Source organism: Xiphias gladius, chromosome 2, assembly GCF_016859285.1.
Source record: "Xiphias gladius isolate SHS-SW01 ecotype Sanya breed wild chromosome 2, ASM1685928v1, whole genome shotgun sequence".
NCBI lineage: Eukaryota > Metazoa > Chordata > Actinopteri > Istiophoriformes > Xiphiidae > Xiphias > Xiphias gladius.
This window is the reverse complement of record NC_053401.1, coordinates 17,681,356-17,694,666: the sequence shown is the minus strand read 5'-3', so window position 1 is coordinate 17,694,666 and position 13,311 is coordinate 17,681,356. Positions and strand designations below refer to the sequence as shown.

At 38.9% G+C, this 13,311-nt stretch overlaps 1 protein-coding gene across 2 annotated transcripts in view; it reads right to left on the bottom strand.

Moving 5' to 3' along the window:
- The window catches only part of scube1 (signal peptide, CUB domain, EGF-like 1), a 147,438-nt gene that overhangs the window by 112,556 nt on the left and 21,571 nt on the right, over nt 1-13,311 (bottom strand). For both annotated transcript variants that reach the window (XM_040145977.1, XM_040145986.1), the window contains exon 3: nt 7,275-7,400. In XM_040145977.1, coding sequence (XP_040001911.1) covers nt 7,275-7,400 — 126 coding nt within the window. The remainder of the gene's footprint in view (nt 1-7,274; nt 7,401-13,311) is intronic.

Below are 13,311 nucleotides of genomic sequence, written 5' to 3'. Positions count from 1 at the left end.
TTGAATTTGTGGCACAAACATGTGGTGAAATCCTTATAACCTTATACCCCTTTTCTCCACTTAACCACAACACAGAGAACGACACAGCAGCTAACTAGTAGACAGTCAGGACCCATTTACAGACAAGCCAACAGGAAATAAAAAACACAAAACACTGTCAAACACAATTATAGTGACACCTTCCCTCCAAGCTTTTCCTCCAACATGGAATAACTGGCATGTTCTCAAGGAAATGTCTATTTATTTAACAGGCAGGGCTTCATTTTTAAACAGTACATTCAGAAAGCATTGAGACCCCTTCACTTCTTTCACATTTGTTATGTCGCAAAAATTGTTTAAATTCATTTTTTTCCCTCATCAATCTACACTCAATACCCCATAATGACAAAGCAAAAACAGAATTTAAAAAAAAAATTAAATCATTGTAGCATAAGGCTGCAACATAAAAAAATTGTGAAAAAAACTGAAGGGATCTGAATACTTTCTGAATGCACTGTAGTTGTCTCTCAGTATGATTAGATTTTGCACAGCAGCTTCATTGTGTTAGATTCTGAATACTCAAGCAACCACCAGTGCTAAAGCTCATGTAAGAATGCCTTAAACTGTAGTTCATTTCATTACCACTAGATGCTGGTTTAAAAAAAGTAATTTCCAACTTAATGGAAATGAACGGGAAAACCCATAGCTTTAAAAGTCAGTAAATGTTTACGCCAAGACTTTCAAGTTTTCAATGGCTAATTTCTGTTCTTCTTATATATGTAAGATTTGAAATGCCTAAATGGAAACAAGTAAAAAACAGAAATAATGTGAAATACAATACATATTGTTATTTGTGTTTGCTTTTTATGGATGCATTTACCATGTCATAATTAAATGAAAAACCTATGTTAAATGACAATTATTTAGCCTTTTGTTTTTAATAACTGAATGAATTGTTTTTCATTGTGACATGAATTTCCATGTCGCAGAAAACAAAGTGAAGAGGTGTTTTACATTTCAGTGTTGTCCAACAGAGGGCAGCATAGACCTGCCAAAAGAGCGCTGTCATTACTTTTCTTGAGGAGGGGAGAGGGAATATTTTCATTTTAAGGGGAAGACACGTCATCAATGCCAAAATGAAAATCGACTGTCCAATCACATTTTTGGGGGCAGGGCCACGGGTGGAGTTTATCGGCGGTAACACAAGCTGATTGCAGCCATGACAGTAAGTCTATCACAGTAAAACAAACAATGCTACTATTGATTGTGTGTTTAGTGAGGAGATCGACTGTGTAGGAGGCTGTAAAAAACACAAACTTAGAGGGATCTTTGTGGATGAATTCCCAGTAAGTGTTGACAACTAAGCTAATTAGTGTTAGCTAGCTAGCTAACATTAGTTTACAGTAAGCAACTGGTTTAATGGAGGAGGATAAGCTAATGCTAACAGATGTGTACAAGGTAAATAGCCAGAACTGCCTGACAGGTTAAATTAGACACTACAGAATGGATGAATGCTGCAGTGCATAACATTGCTACTACTGATGAAAGCAGGGAGCCTAGAAGGCTAACTTTTAGCGAGTTAAATAAACACAATAAAGGACACTCTCAAAAGGTCTCTCCTAACAGTAGTTTCTGAAATATACCACTTTGTTGTGTTGTCAGGACAAAAGTGACAGCTATAGTTGCCCAAAATCTTTTAGGTATCAAATAGCCTCGCTCTGTAGGTGGCTGTAAAAAGTTAGTTTTTACTTCTCTAACAAACATTCCAAAAGTGACCAGTTCTGACAGCAAAACCAGGATCAAAATGTCCATATAAACATCTTAAGCAAGCTGTGTATTCAGTGATATTCTGGTAAAAATATGCTGAACATACAGATGGACAGAAAGATTAGAGTTGAGTGAATCTAGCATACCCACCTCTATGCATGTCAATACAAAGTATACTCACTGTGCAGCTTTACTGAATTAGATTTTTCATGATAACTGCTTGTGTAAATTAGCCCAACCCTGTCTACATAAAAGATCTAAATTAATTTAAAATTTAAAAAATGTATTAAATCAAATTTAAAAATGTGATTTTGTAAAACACCATTCAGTCAGTAGTTCAATAGTGGATCAAATGGCATCCAGCAAACAACAAGAGGGAGTGGCAGCAGTTCAAAGAAGTTGTGTGGAAATCTACAAACAACAGATAAGGGGGACAGATAAGTATGCGGCTAAGAGATTCAGCCACGTCAAGATAGGGAACAACAAGAAACCCTACAACATTTACTGCATGAACACCAAAATACAACAGTTTCAGCTGGAGCTGAGAACTCTTAAGGAGCAGTACAAGCTGGCCAGTGAAGAGGAACACTAGCCACTTGCAGAGCTGCGAGACATCCCGAGGAAAGAGCTCATGACTATTCACAGAACAGAGCAGCACAGAACACAAGGGAATCGAAGGGCCAAGAAGCAAACATCTTTCATTGCCAACCCCTTCAGCTTTACCAAGAAGCTTCTTGGTCATAATTTGAGCAGCCAACTCGAATATTCAGCAGACAAAGTCAATACCTTTCTCTGCAACACCCTGAGTGACCCGGCAAGAGAGCAGGCATTTGGCCACAACAAAGTCCTGATGAGCCCAACCCCCCAACAACTGAGTTCGACATGAAGGAGCTGAGCTGGATAGAGTTCCAGGAAGTCATTACAGCAGCAGAATCTCAAACAGTGCCCTGGGAAGAACACATGGAACACAAGGAGGCTATATGTATTCTGCGAGCCAATTGAATTGGGCTGCTTGGGGGTTTGCAGGACACTCACTCTACAAGGCTCTGACTGGGCTTCGAATCACCAGAGTGGCAAAGAGGGAGGCCATACGTTCCATCACTGAAACCAGGCCCGGCCCAGGCCTGGCTTGTTGCTGCTGGGATGCAAGCATGGACTCAATCAACACGGCATGGGTCACCAGGATAAGTGGGTCTGATGTTGAAAGACAGGAAACTCGCTATGACCCCAGGAAACATCACTGATGATACATCCCAGTGCATCCAAGAGATGTATCTTGCAACCATCAGTAACATTATCAACATTATATCTATCTATCACTGGTATATCTACGTAAAACTTCCAACTGCACATACCATCTTTGTAGAAACTTTTGTCATTGCTGACATTCATACACTGAGTTTTTTCTTTAACCTTTAGGATCAATTAGTCAACCTCTTGGTGAGACACAAGACATCATAGTCATCATGAGTGCGATGCCCGTGCAGTCATGGTCTAGGAATTAGTTGGTCATGTGACATGATATCACTACTCTCAAGCTTTGGGGCCTGGCGTCTATCATGGGGAAAATACTTTTTGGCCTGCAGGGGATTTTTAGTTAATTAATTAATTAATTAATATTGCAAGTTGCCACTGGGACAAATTGGCAACAAGGCTGACTGGCAGGACTTTATTCAGCTCTCTTAATATATCCATGCTACAAACCTACACAAACCAGTATACGCCAAAGAATGCCGAAGAGACCATCTGCTTGGGAGCTTCAGGGCTCCCTAAAAGAGACAGTAGACTCAGTGTTTATTAACCTGTTGGCTTTCTAGCCAGTTAGTCTACGGATATTAATCCTGATTGCTGCTGCCTGTGGAGACACTTGCTACTGCAGATTAGTTACACAACTTTTAGTAGCTGTTAGCGTTAATAATTTTTTTTACCTTTTTCTTTAAATACTTTAATCATCTCCAGGTTACTTTTTTTCTGTTGTTGTTATGATACAACTTACATACAAGTTGGTAGAGTTTTGTGTATTTACTGTAAAAATAACAGGTTTAATCAACACAACATATCACAGTAAGTTAAGTAGAACCACTTCTTGATTTCTTATGTTATGAGCTTTATGTAGCCTGCTGATTCAAATTTTGCGAGGGAAAATAACACTTGAACCTTTCGGCACTAACGAAAATTGCTTACCCTTCACAGAGGACAAAAAGGTTTTCTAGCTGCCAGGTTTGCCTCCAGGTTGTGTGCCTACTCGTGGATGTATTCTCTCTCTCAATACATCCATGGGGTCACTGCACATGCACATTAGTGTTTCCCCTCTGGCCCCAACCTGTGGTTCCTGCTCAGCCCATAAATTTTACATGAAATGACATCACGAAAATAAAACTCACTTTTCTTGGCTACGTGAAAGTTTTACACATATAAAACTTCCATTAATTAAAAATTAATAAGAGAAAGAGTAAAACCAGTCTTGTTTGCAGTTGGAGGTGTCTTGTCAACAGTTTTTCGGACGTCTCTTTTATAATGCCGGTCTAAGAGGAAAATGCTTTTTGGGCAGCAGGGGATTTTTGCAATACCATGAGTGGCCACTGGGGCAAATTAGCAGCAAGGCTGAGTAGCAGCGCCGTATGTAACCCTCTTAACACATTCTGTCATGGCTGCCATCAGCTGGTGTCACCGCCAGTAAGCCCATGGCCCTGTACTTGAAGCTATGATTGGATAGTTGATTGTTTTCCGCTTTGGCATGAACAGTGCATCTCCACTCGAAAAAAGAAAAGGCACCACATGCACTCCTCAAGAAAGCTCATGACAGTAATTTGTATTTAGTTTTGGCAGGTCTATGTTGCCCTCTGCTGGACAACACTGAAATGTAATACACCTCTTCACTTTGTTTTCTGTGCTGCGATTTTATATTAATGTGACATGAGACAATTAATTTAATTATTAAAGACAAAAGACAAAATAATTGTCATCTAACAAATGTTTTTTCGATTAATCAGGACACATTGAATGCATCCATAAAAAAATAATTGTCATCTAACAAATGCTTTTTCAATTAATCAGGACACAGTGAATGCATCCATAAAAAGCAAATATAAATAAAAATGTGCATTGTATTTCACCTTATTTCTATGTTTGAGTCATTTTCATTTAGGCAGTTAAAATCTTCCAAACTTATGTATGTCTTGATGATAGTTTCATAGAATTTTGAATTTAATTTAGTTTTTGCTTGCTCTAATTTTTCCCATCATGCAGGTTTGGCTATTAAGAGATCCATTCCTAAAGCATTTCTGAAGTAAATGATGGGGGACAAAGTCCACAGGCCTTGTTCTGCACAAAAATACACTCCAAAGGTTAACCAAAGCTAGTATGAGGCTTCAGCAGTCTGAGTTGGACAATAGAAAAGTCTGTAGCTCAGCAGGGAAACACTGTCCAGAGAAACTGAAAGAGGGAATTTTGTACCAAAAAGACCAGTGATTTAATTTATTCCTACCAATGAGCCTTATATTTAGTTGATATACACTTTGGAATATATTTTTGCACAGAGCAAAGACTGTAGATTTTCTCCCTCATTACTTAGCACATCATGATGGAGTCTCCTAACAGCTAGTATGAACGGGAGGAATTATTATAGTGAGAAAAAAGCTCATATGGGCATGTGAGTATTGTAAAAATGTGAACTGGCTCTTCAAATAGTAAATTAGGAGTCATTTCTATCTTGATTGACAGGTGTCTCATGCCCCATTATAAAGCTGTCATGGATGACATATGCTCGTCCCACCTCTGCTCCACCCTGTTGCCCAAATTTAGATTTTTTGGCTCCTAAACCCAAACTCTGAGCTGACATCACAGCTGCTACCGCACATTGATGTTTTCTACAGTTAATATAATAGGCATACGGTAGCATTAAAATGGCATCTACTAGGGTGAAAAAGCATAAGCCTCACACAGAACAAGTTTGACTATATGTCTTTTTAAAAGATTTATGATGCAGATGATGTAGAATTAATCATAATAACATGTTGTTGAATATGGCCGAATATTTATTGGCTTGTATCTACATGCATATTTGATATAACTGCATCATGGTTGCGTCATTGAGACATAAGCTTATTAGCCAGCGAAAACTAATGTGAAAGTTATCTGTATATTTTTATCCAAAACTGTTACTATAAGTTGCTGAGTTTTTCATGGTTTAATTTCCATGACGTAGTGTATTTATTTACATGTGAAGTGCTAAATTAAACCTGGATACTATAACAGAACTCTAGTTGCTTAATATTTTCAGTTTATGTCAATAGACTTGTGGTGCAAAAGATGTTTTCATCAAGTTTTAAATAATGATGTTGAACTTTTGGAAAAAAAATAAGTTTGTTAACCAATGTTTAAAACAGACTGATTTTTAAGAGAATTTCTATTAACATCTTTGACCATTTGTGCATGGAGGAAAATTTCAATTCTGATGGCAGGGTGTTTTTAACTCTGTTTTATCTCAGCTTTCTGAAAATAAGCCCTTATAACTGTATCCACAACTAAGTGGCTACTCTGAACTGCTGGCTGCTGCTATTAGCATTCAATCTTTCACTCAGTCTCTCCAAAGATTTAAAGCATGAGCTACAACACTTACAAATGCCAAAGCATATCCCAGCAAAGACACAGTACGTCCAAAGTGAAATGGTTTTCAGCAGTGGAGGACTGAGGGCTGAAATGTGTTTGAGTACATCCATGCAGAACTATGTTTTGCAAAGGGCAGAAAAAACAGTCTGTAACTAAGTCAGTAACGCAGCACTGGGGCTAAATGGGCTGGATCTTTCTGTAATAAAGCCCAGCCAGATATCTGTAGGAGAACTCTTCAATGCTGCCCGCCATCCCGACAGTACAGAAAAAGGAGCATAAAACAACACAAATCATGGAAACCCTCCAAACGATGACAGCAGGTCTCTCTGGAGAAAAGCAAGCTGAGGCTGACAAGCTTAAAAGATACAGGGACACACACACACACACACCATCAAGCATACTCTCTTAAGCACAGACTGACAGACATATTTATCCATACACTGAATCAGATGGATGCATAGACACACACCCATAAAACCTCAGAAACCCACCAATACATACCAAGGATAAATGAACACTGATGCTACTTAGACACAGATAAAAAGACAACCATACATTTAAAACTTTCCATAGGCCTTAAAATCCTTTCAATTTGACTGAAAAAATATGGAAAGTACTCAACGTTTATATTATAACATGCAAATTTGTAGATTAATCCCACTGAGCATCAATATATTCAACCAAAAATCCAGTGATACAACATCTAGGCGGATATAAATCAAAATTCTGCCGTTTGCCGAAATCAGGAGTAAACAAGGCCTTGATGGAGTCTAATTTTGACCACTATCTTAAAACATGACATGACTTTTTTGTATATAGTTTCTACAGTCATTTAAAAGCTGCAGTGAATGTGGGAGCCCTATTAACACAAACACACCCATAGAGGTGGAATGTATTTAAACAAAGATTGTTCTTACCCAAACAATTGTGTCCATCATGGGCAAGCATGAATCCATCGTAGCAGGTGCATCTGTAGTTTCCTGGTATGTTGATACATTCATGGACACAGCCTCCGTTGTAGTCGTTCTCACACTCATCCATGTCTGAAAGAGAAAGTGTTACTGGTTGTTAATTGCTGTGTTACTGGGGGAGAAAGAATGGGTCTGAAACTTCAGTACCTTATTTTTTTTTTCAGTATCTGTATTTGGTTGCCATTATACTGCTGCTGTCTGCACGCTGTCTGAGTAGATACTGAGGCCTGTTTTCCTCTCTCCTCTCTCAGGCATTTTGTTGGTGATAGTGAAATCATCAGTCATTGCAAACATAAATCTGCAACTTGTTTGGTCAAAGTTTCTGATTTAATGAGTGTCTTCTTGTCAGTGGTGTGTAATGTTACACAGCCCTTCCTTTCAATCAGTAGACACATTTTTTTAATATATATATTGAAGGCATCTTTGGTGAAATTCGGAGCTGTAAAGTGTAAGGGTTATGTTTTAACAGTGATGCAAAATCTATTTTAAAAATAATAATGCCTGAATAAACTATAATTCGATACTTTGTCAATACAGAAACAGAAATTACTGATTTCACTAATTAATTAAAAAATAAAAATTTTTAAAGAGAAATTAGGAGGCTGTGGGTATATGTATTTTGAGTTATCAATCAGTTCCCAATTAGCTTTCCATTTGCCAACTCTCTGATCAGTAACATTGTATTCTTGGGTGTCGTTGAATTGGGTGGAAGGTGAGGAAGGAGATGAGTTTGTCAGTTGGTATTTATTTGTCTCTGGATGCTGCCCCCCCAACAACCCCCACCTCCAGGCTGCGCGAGTAGAGGCTTTCACAGGAGCCAAAAGGGGTTGCCATGCACAGCCACTTAAACAAACAATCCTCCCCCTCCGTGTGAACAGCACGAGATCTGCCAGGCATTGGGGAAGACCCCAGCCCACATCCTCCTCCTCCCTCTGTACTGAAGATGACACAATGCAGGTATGTATTTGCCCTCTGTGCTTCTTTATTCCAGGACCCAGACACTCCTCTAGAGCTGTTCATGGACCATCTCATTCTCTCTGTCTCTTTTGCCAAATAGGATATAGTGCCAACTAGGATATTTGTTTGATGAATAAAAAGTCACAAGTTTGGCCACCCTGTTTAACGTCTTATCCTTCACTTTCTTCTTTTGTGTCTCCTCTCATTTCATGTTACAGTGTGGCCGCTGTCTGTCAGCATTCCACTTTCATACCTACTAGCTTATCTGTCTGTCCTGTCTGTCTGTCTCGTGTCTTTCAAATTTTCCAACAGTCTGACAGCTGATATCAATGGTTATTAATATCAGTGTCTTCAAGATTTTTTAAGTTTGACGTCACTAATAGCAGCCCCCTCCCCTCCTCTTGCAGGTGCGATAATAAAAAGACTTTCTTATATATATATCATAAATACCACACTACAAAGTACAGCCTCAAAAGCTAACTCAACTAAATCAACACCACAGTTTTACCAAGTGCATTCATAAACATTGAATATCTTTCAGGATTATTGCATTCTATTGCATTATATTGTTCAAGAGTTTATATAATATTTTGAAAGACAATATTAATATAAGAATTTTTAGATTGAAGAATAAATATTTATTATTTTGTGCAGATAAACATTACAAGGTCTTCTAGTTTTAAGAATCACTGGCTGAAATTTAAATGATATTAGTATTTCCCTGCCTCTCAGTGTGGAGCAGACTCTGTAACAGCACACTGTCATCATGAGACATGAAAACTCTCCAGTAAAGCACTGACTATATCATATTTGGCAATTGGATGTGTTTGGGGAAATTACTACCACATTGAGCTTTGAGGTAATAATTAAAAAGCCAATTTAAGGATTAGTCTTTTGCCTGAAGGTGGCCTAGCAGGTGGATATTTAGCAGGTATACTGTCTACCCTGTTTAGAATCTTAGTTTAACCTATTTGCATGCTCACATTTACAAATTAGCATTAAACACAACAGCTGAGGCTGCTGGAAATGTCATCAGTCTTTCAGGTATTTGGTCAAAAATCAAAGTAAAGGACCAAATGAAATTTTGACCTGAAAAATGATTGCAATTCACTCTCTAGGAATCATGAATGTCTGCACTAAATCTTACCAACCCAACCCATTCATCGGTTGTCAAGTTATTTAATAAAACACAAAATGCCAGCCTCATGGGGGTGCTACAGGAAAAGTTAGAAGATGAACAAAGTCAGTAGAATCTATCCTCTAGGAACCTTGAATATATGTAGCAAATGTAATGGCAATCAGTTTCATAATTAATATATTTAACTCTGAACCACAAATGTCAACATCATAGTCAAAAGTCTGGGGATCAGCAAAGGACTTTGGTCCTACTGACTTGTTCTGGAGAGCACAAATGTCTGAACCAAATGTTATGACACTTAATCCACTACTTGTCAAGATATTTCAGTCTGGACCAAAGTAGTGGACCGACTAACCAAGTGGCAAAGACACTACCATCTGTAGAGCCATGCCTGTAGCGTGGCTAAAAATAGCCTGTTTATCACACCTACCCTGACCGATCCCGTGTCCTTGAAAATCGTAAATTACTAATTTTACAACAGCAAATACGTTATGAGAAAACTTAATGCCATCTGAATTATGTTTTTTAATCAGCATGATTAGTAAACATAAAGTTGCAAACTGTTCATGCTGAACATACTGTATGTTTATGGATTTCATTTGTTTTCCTACAGTACAATATCCAGGCATAGCAACAACAGCATGATTAAGGGCCTGTGTGCACTGGCAGTTTTTTTTTTCGCTGGCAGCGTCTATTTTCTATACAAGTCCTATGAAGTTCAGCGTTGATGGCACTCAATGTCCTCAGTGCAAAAACATCCTCAGCGTACAGCTTTCTCTCCCACCATGTCAAGGTGCTTTCAGTTGAAAATTAATAAACTTTTGGAACACCGCTGTGCTCTTCAACGTCACTTCTCTCTGACCAACCAATCAAAATCAAGAAGGGGGTGGGACTTACGATATCAACACTGTCAACAACGGCAGAGGAGAGAAAAGATCCTGACTGTCACTGACAACCCAGTCATTTACGATCACTACGATTACAATTTATTTGAAATCAAGAGCATGAAGGGATGCTGTTACATCTGTTAGGTTGTCAGGTGCCTGTCTTTTGTGATATTCATATTTCTAATCATAAGTAAAGTCATAAAAGTAACTTAGCTAGCATTTACATTTAGTACTACTACTATGGAGACTAACAGCTGTAGCTAGGTACTCTGTTACAGTTGGGATAGCAGCAAAGCTAAGAAGTTGTGAATCTGTGCAGTGGAGGACTGCAAAAGGAAGTGAAAATACAGATATGTTACGGAGAGGCGTCAGGAACAGTTGAAGAAGAACGGGTCAGCTAGCATTTTATTTTAAAAAGTGGAAGTTCATGCCATGCTCAGCTTCCTGGAGCCCCATTTAGAAAGACAGACCTTTCACCTCCAACCTCTGTTTACAAAGGGAAGTCGAGGCCTCTGACTTACTTGAGTCTGATGTGTCAGAGGAGGTGATGGTTCTGTTGAGGCCAATGATGTCCCCTCAGAGTGAGTTCAGTTTAGACTAGGATTCGGCTGCCAACTGAAATATCAGCAGCAATACATATAAGTCCTATCATAAGAACTTAACATAGAATGAGTTGACCTCAAAAGACATTTTTTGATATAAAAATTATGTTTTCTACAGATTTTGGAGAGTGAGGAAGAGCTGAAACCCAAAGAGACTGCTCCATCGCCTCCCAAAGAAGTCACAGAAAAGTGAAGCGGACACCAGCACCTGCACTAGGCCTGAGCACATAGCAACAGTCAGTCATCGATGCTCTCAACAAAGTGCCAGATGAAGATGAGCACTTTCTCATGTTACTGGCATTGTCATTGAGAAGGCTGTCACAACAAAAGAAGGCAGATTCTACCACGGTTAAAGTTGGGGCTGAGCATTGAATCTTACTCACTCACACAGAATAAATCTCTAATAAATGTCAACTTGTTATTTTTTTTACTACATAACTTTTAAAAAACTGACTAGTATGTTTTCAACATAAAAGGAGACACATGGATTAAGTAGATTTAATACATAAAGATTTATTAAAGACAAATTCTTATCAATCATTTTCACTGAGTAGTGGCTGCCAAGTCATAAAGCTGCCTATGATGTTTAGGTAGTCAGTGATGTTCACAGGATACTGTTGTGCCATGGCACTTTGTTCGCTGGAAAGGAGAAGTAGCTGGTGAAGATGTTTCTGACAGCAGAGGTATTGTTGCTGCCAACTCCAGGAATTCCGTGAACTGCACCTTGTGGCTCCACTGATGCAGATGGTGTGTGGGGGACATCAAGATCTTCAGAATCCCATCGCAAAAATTTGTGGAGTAAAGTATACAGGTGGTCTTTACGATTTCACTACCTCAGGTGACACTCCCAGAACTCTCCTGTACAGCCCCCCACTGGTTTGCTAATATATAACAACAGAGTATTCCACCATATGCCTGGCATGAGACAGATAATAATTGAAGAGCCTTCTCTCCTCTAGCAGATGTTGTTCATGGTGGGGCCTCATGATGCTGCGGCACATTGAAAACGCCTCATCAGCTAAAAAACATGCAGCTGGGTACCTGTCTTCTACAGGTAATGGTCAATCTTGAGGGAGGCTGAACCATTCCAGACAGACGCAGCCAGGATGCCACCGTAGGCACCCACATCCACTACAGAAAATATGTAGTGAGAATCCACTATAGCCAAAAGCACAATGAAAAACTGCCCTAATAGTTCCAACACTGGCTGCCAATGGAGGGAGGGGTCGGGATGATAACATGTTTCCCATCCGTTGGACCCATGCATTTTGGGAATGCCTCTGGAAGTCCTCTACTGTTGTTCTCCAAGCTTCAGCCCTGGGGACGGTCATGTATGCTTCCACTAAGCAGTTCCAGATTGCTTCACACACACTGTGCACAACAGTGCAGAACCCCACTCTGTAACTGAATGCAACTGTCCTAAAGGAGTTCCCTGTTTACAGATACCTGTGAAAGGTAACATCAAAAAATTTAAATGCATATAGGCTACACATACGCAGGCCAGGCCTACATCTTAAATATCTTATATCATCATGACATGTCAGATTACCGAACTGTTACATGAGTTAGGTTAATGAAGACATAGCCAATACAAGAACATTATATTACAATTAGGATAAGTGGTGGAAGAAGTATTCAGATCCTTTACTTAAGTAAAAGTACCAATACAGCACCGTAAAAATACTCCATTAAAAGTGAAAGCCCTGCATTAAAAATCCTACTTAGGTAAAAGTATATAAGTATTAGCAGCAAAATGTAGTAAAAGGTTCAAAGTCAAAGTACTGGTTTAGTCCCTCTGACTAATATATTATTATATATGACACATCATTAGATGATTAATAATGAAGCATCACTGTGTAAGCAGAACGTTACTGTTGTAGCCGCTGAATATGACTGTGTCATTTGAGATTGTATGTTACATGCAAATGGAAATTAAATTTAAACTGAACGGAACCCAATGGGATTGTAACCACAGCGATTGTGTTGACTAGGTTCATTAATTGACCATAGGCAAATGCAGAGCTGTTCAGCAGGGCTGATGGTCTCCCTATAATTGGTCTGCATTCCGGCGATGGATGGGCCAATCTTCTCCAAAACAATCTCAAACTGGATCCTTTTCAGTCTGAAATAACCCTTGAAATGGGCATCCTCCAGACACAACTCTTGCACCAGTCGGTGATACTCTCCCAGCTGCTTCCTTGAACTGTTTATTTCATGTACTCAGACTCTAATTTTCGAAGGTTCATCAATGCCTATGTTGAGAATAGCTGCCAATGCCAGGACACGATTTCTTTACATTGTTTTAGCTTACCTTTCTAAAGTAAAATATGGAGACTTGATGTTCACAATGAAGAAATGCAGAAGTGCTAGCGGACTGTTTTTGTAATCTAGCAACAATA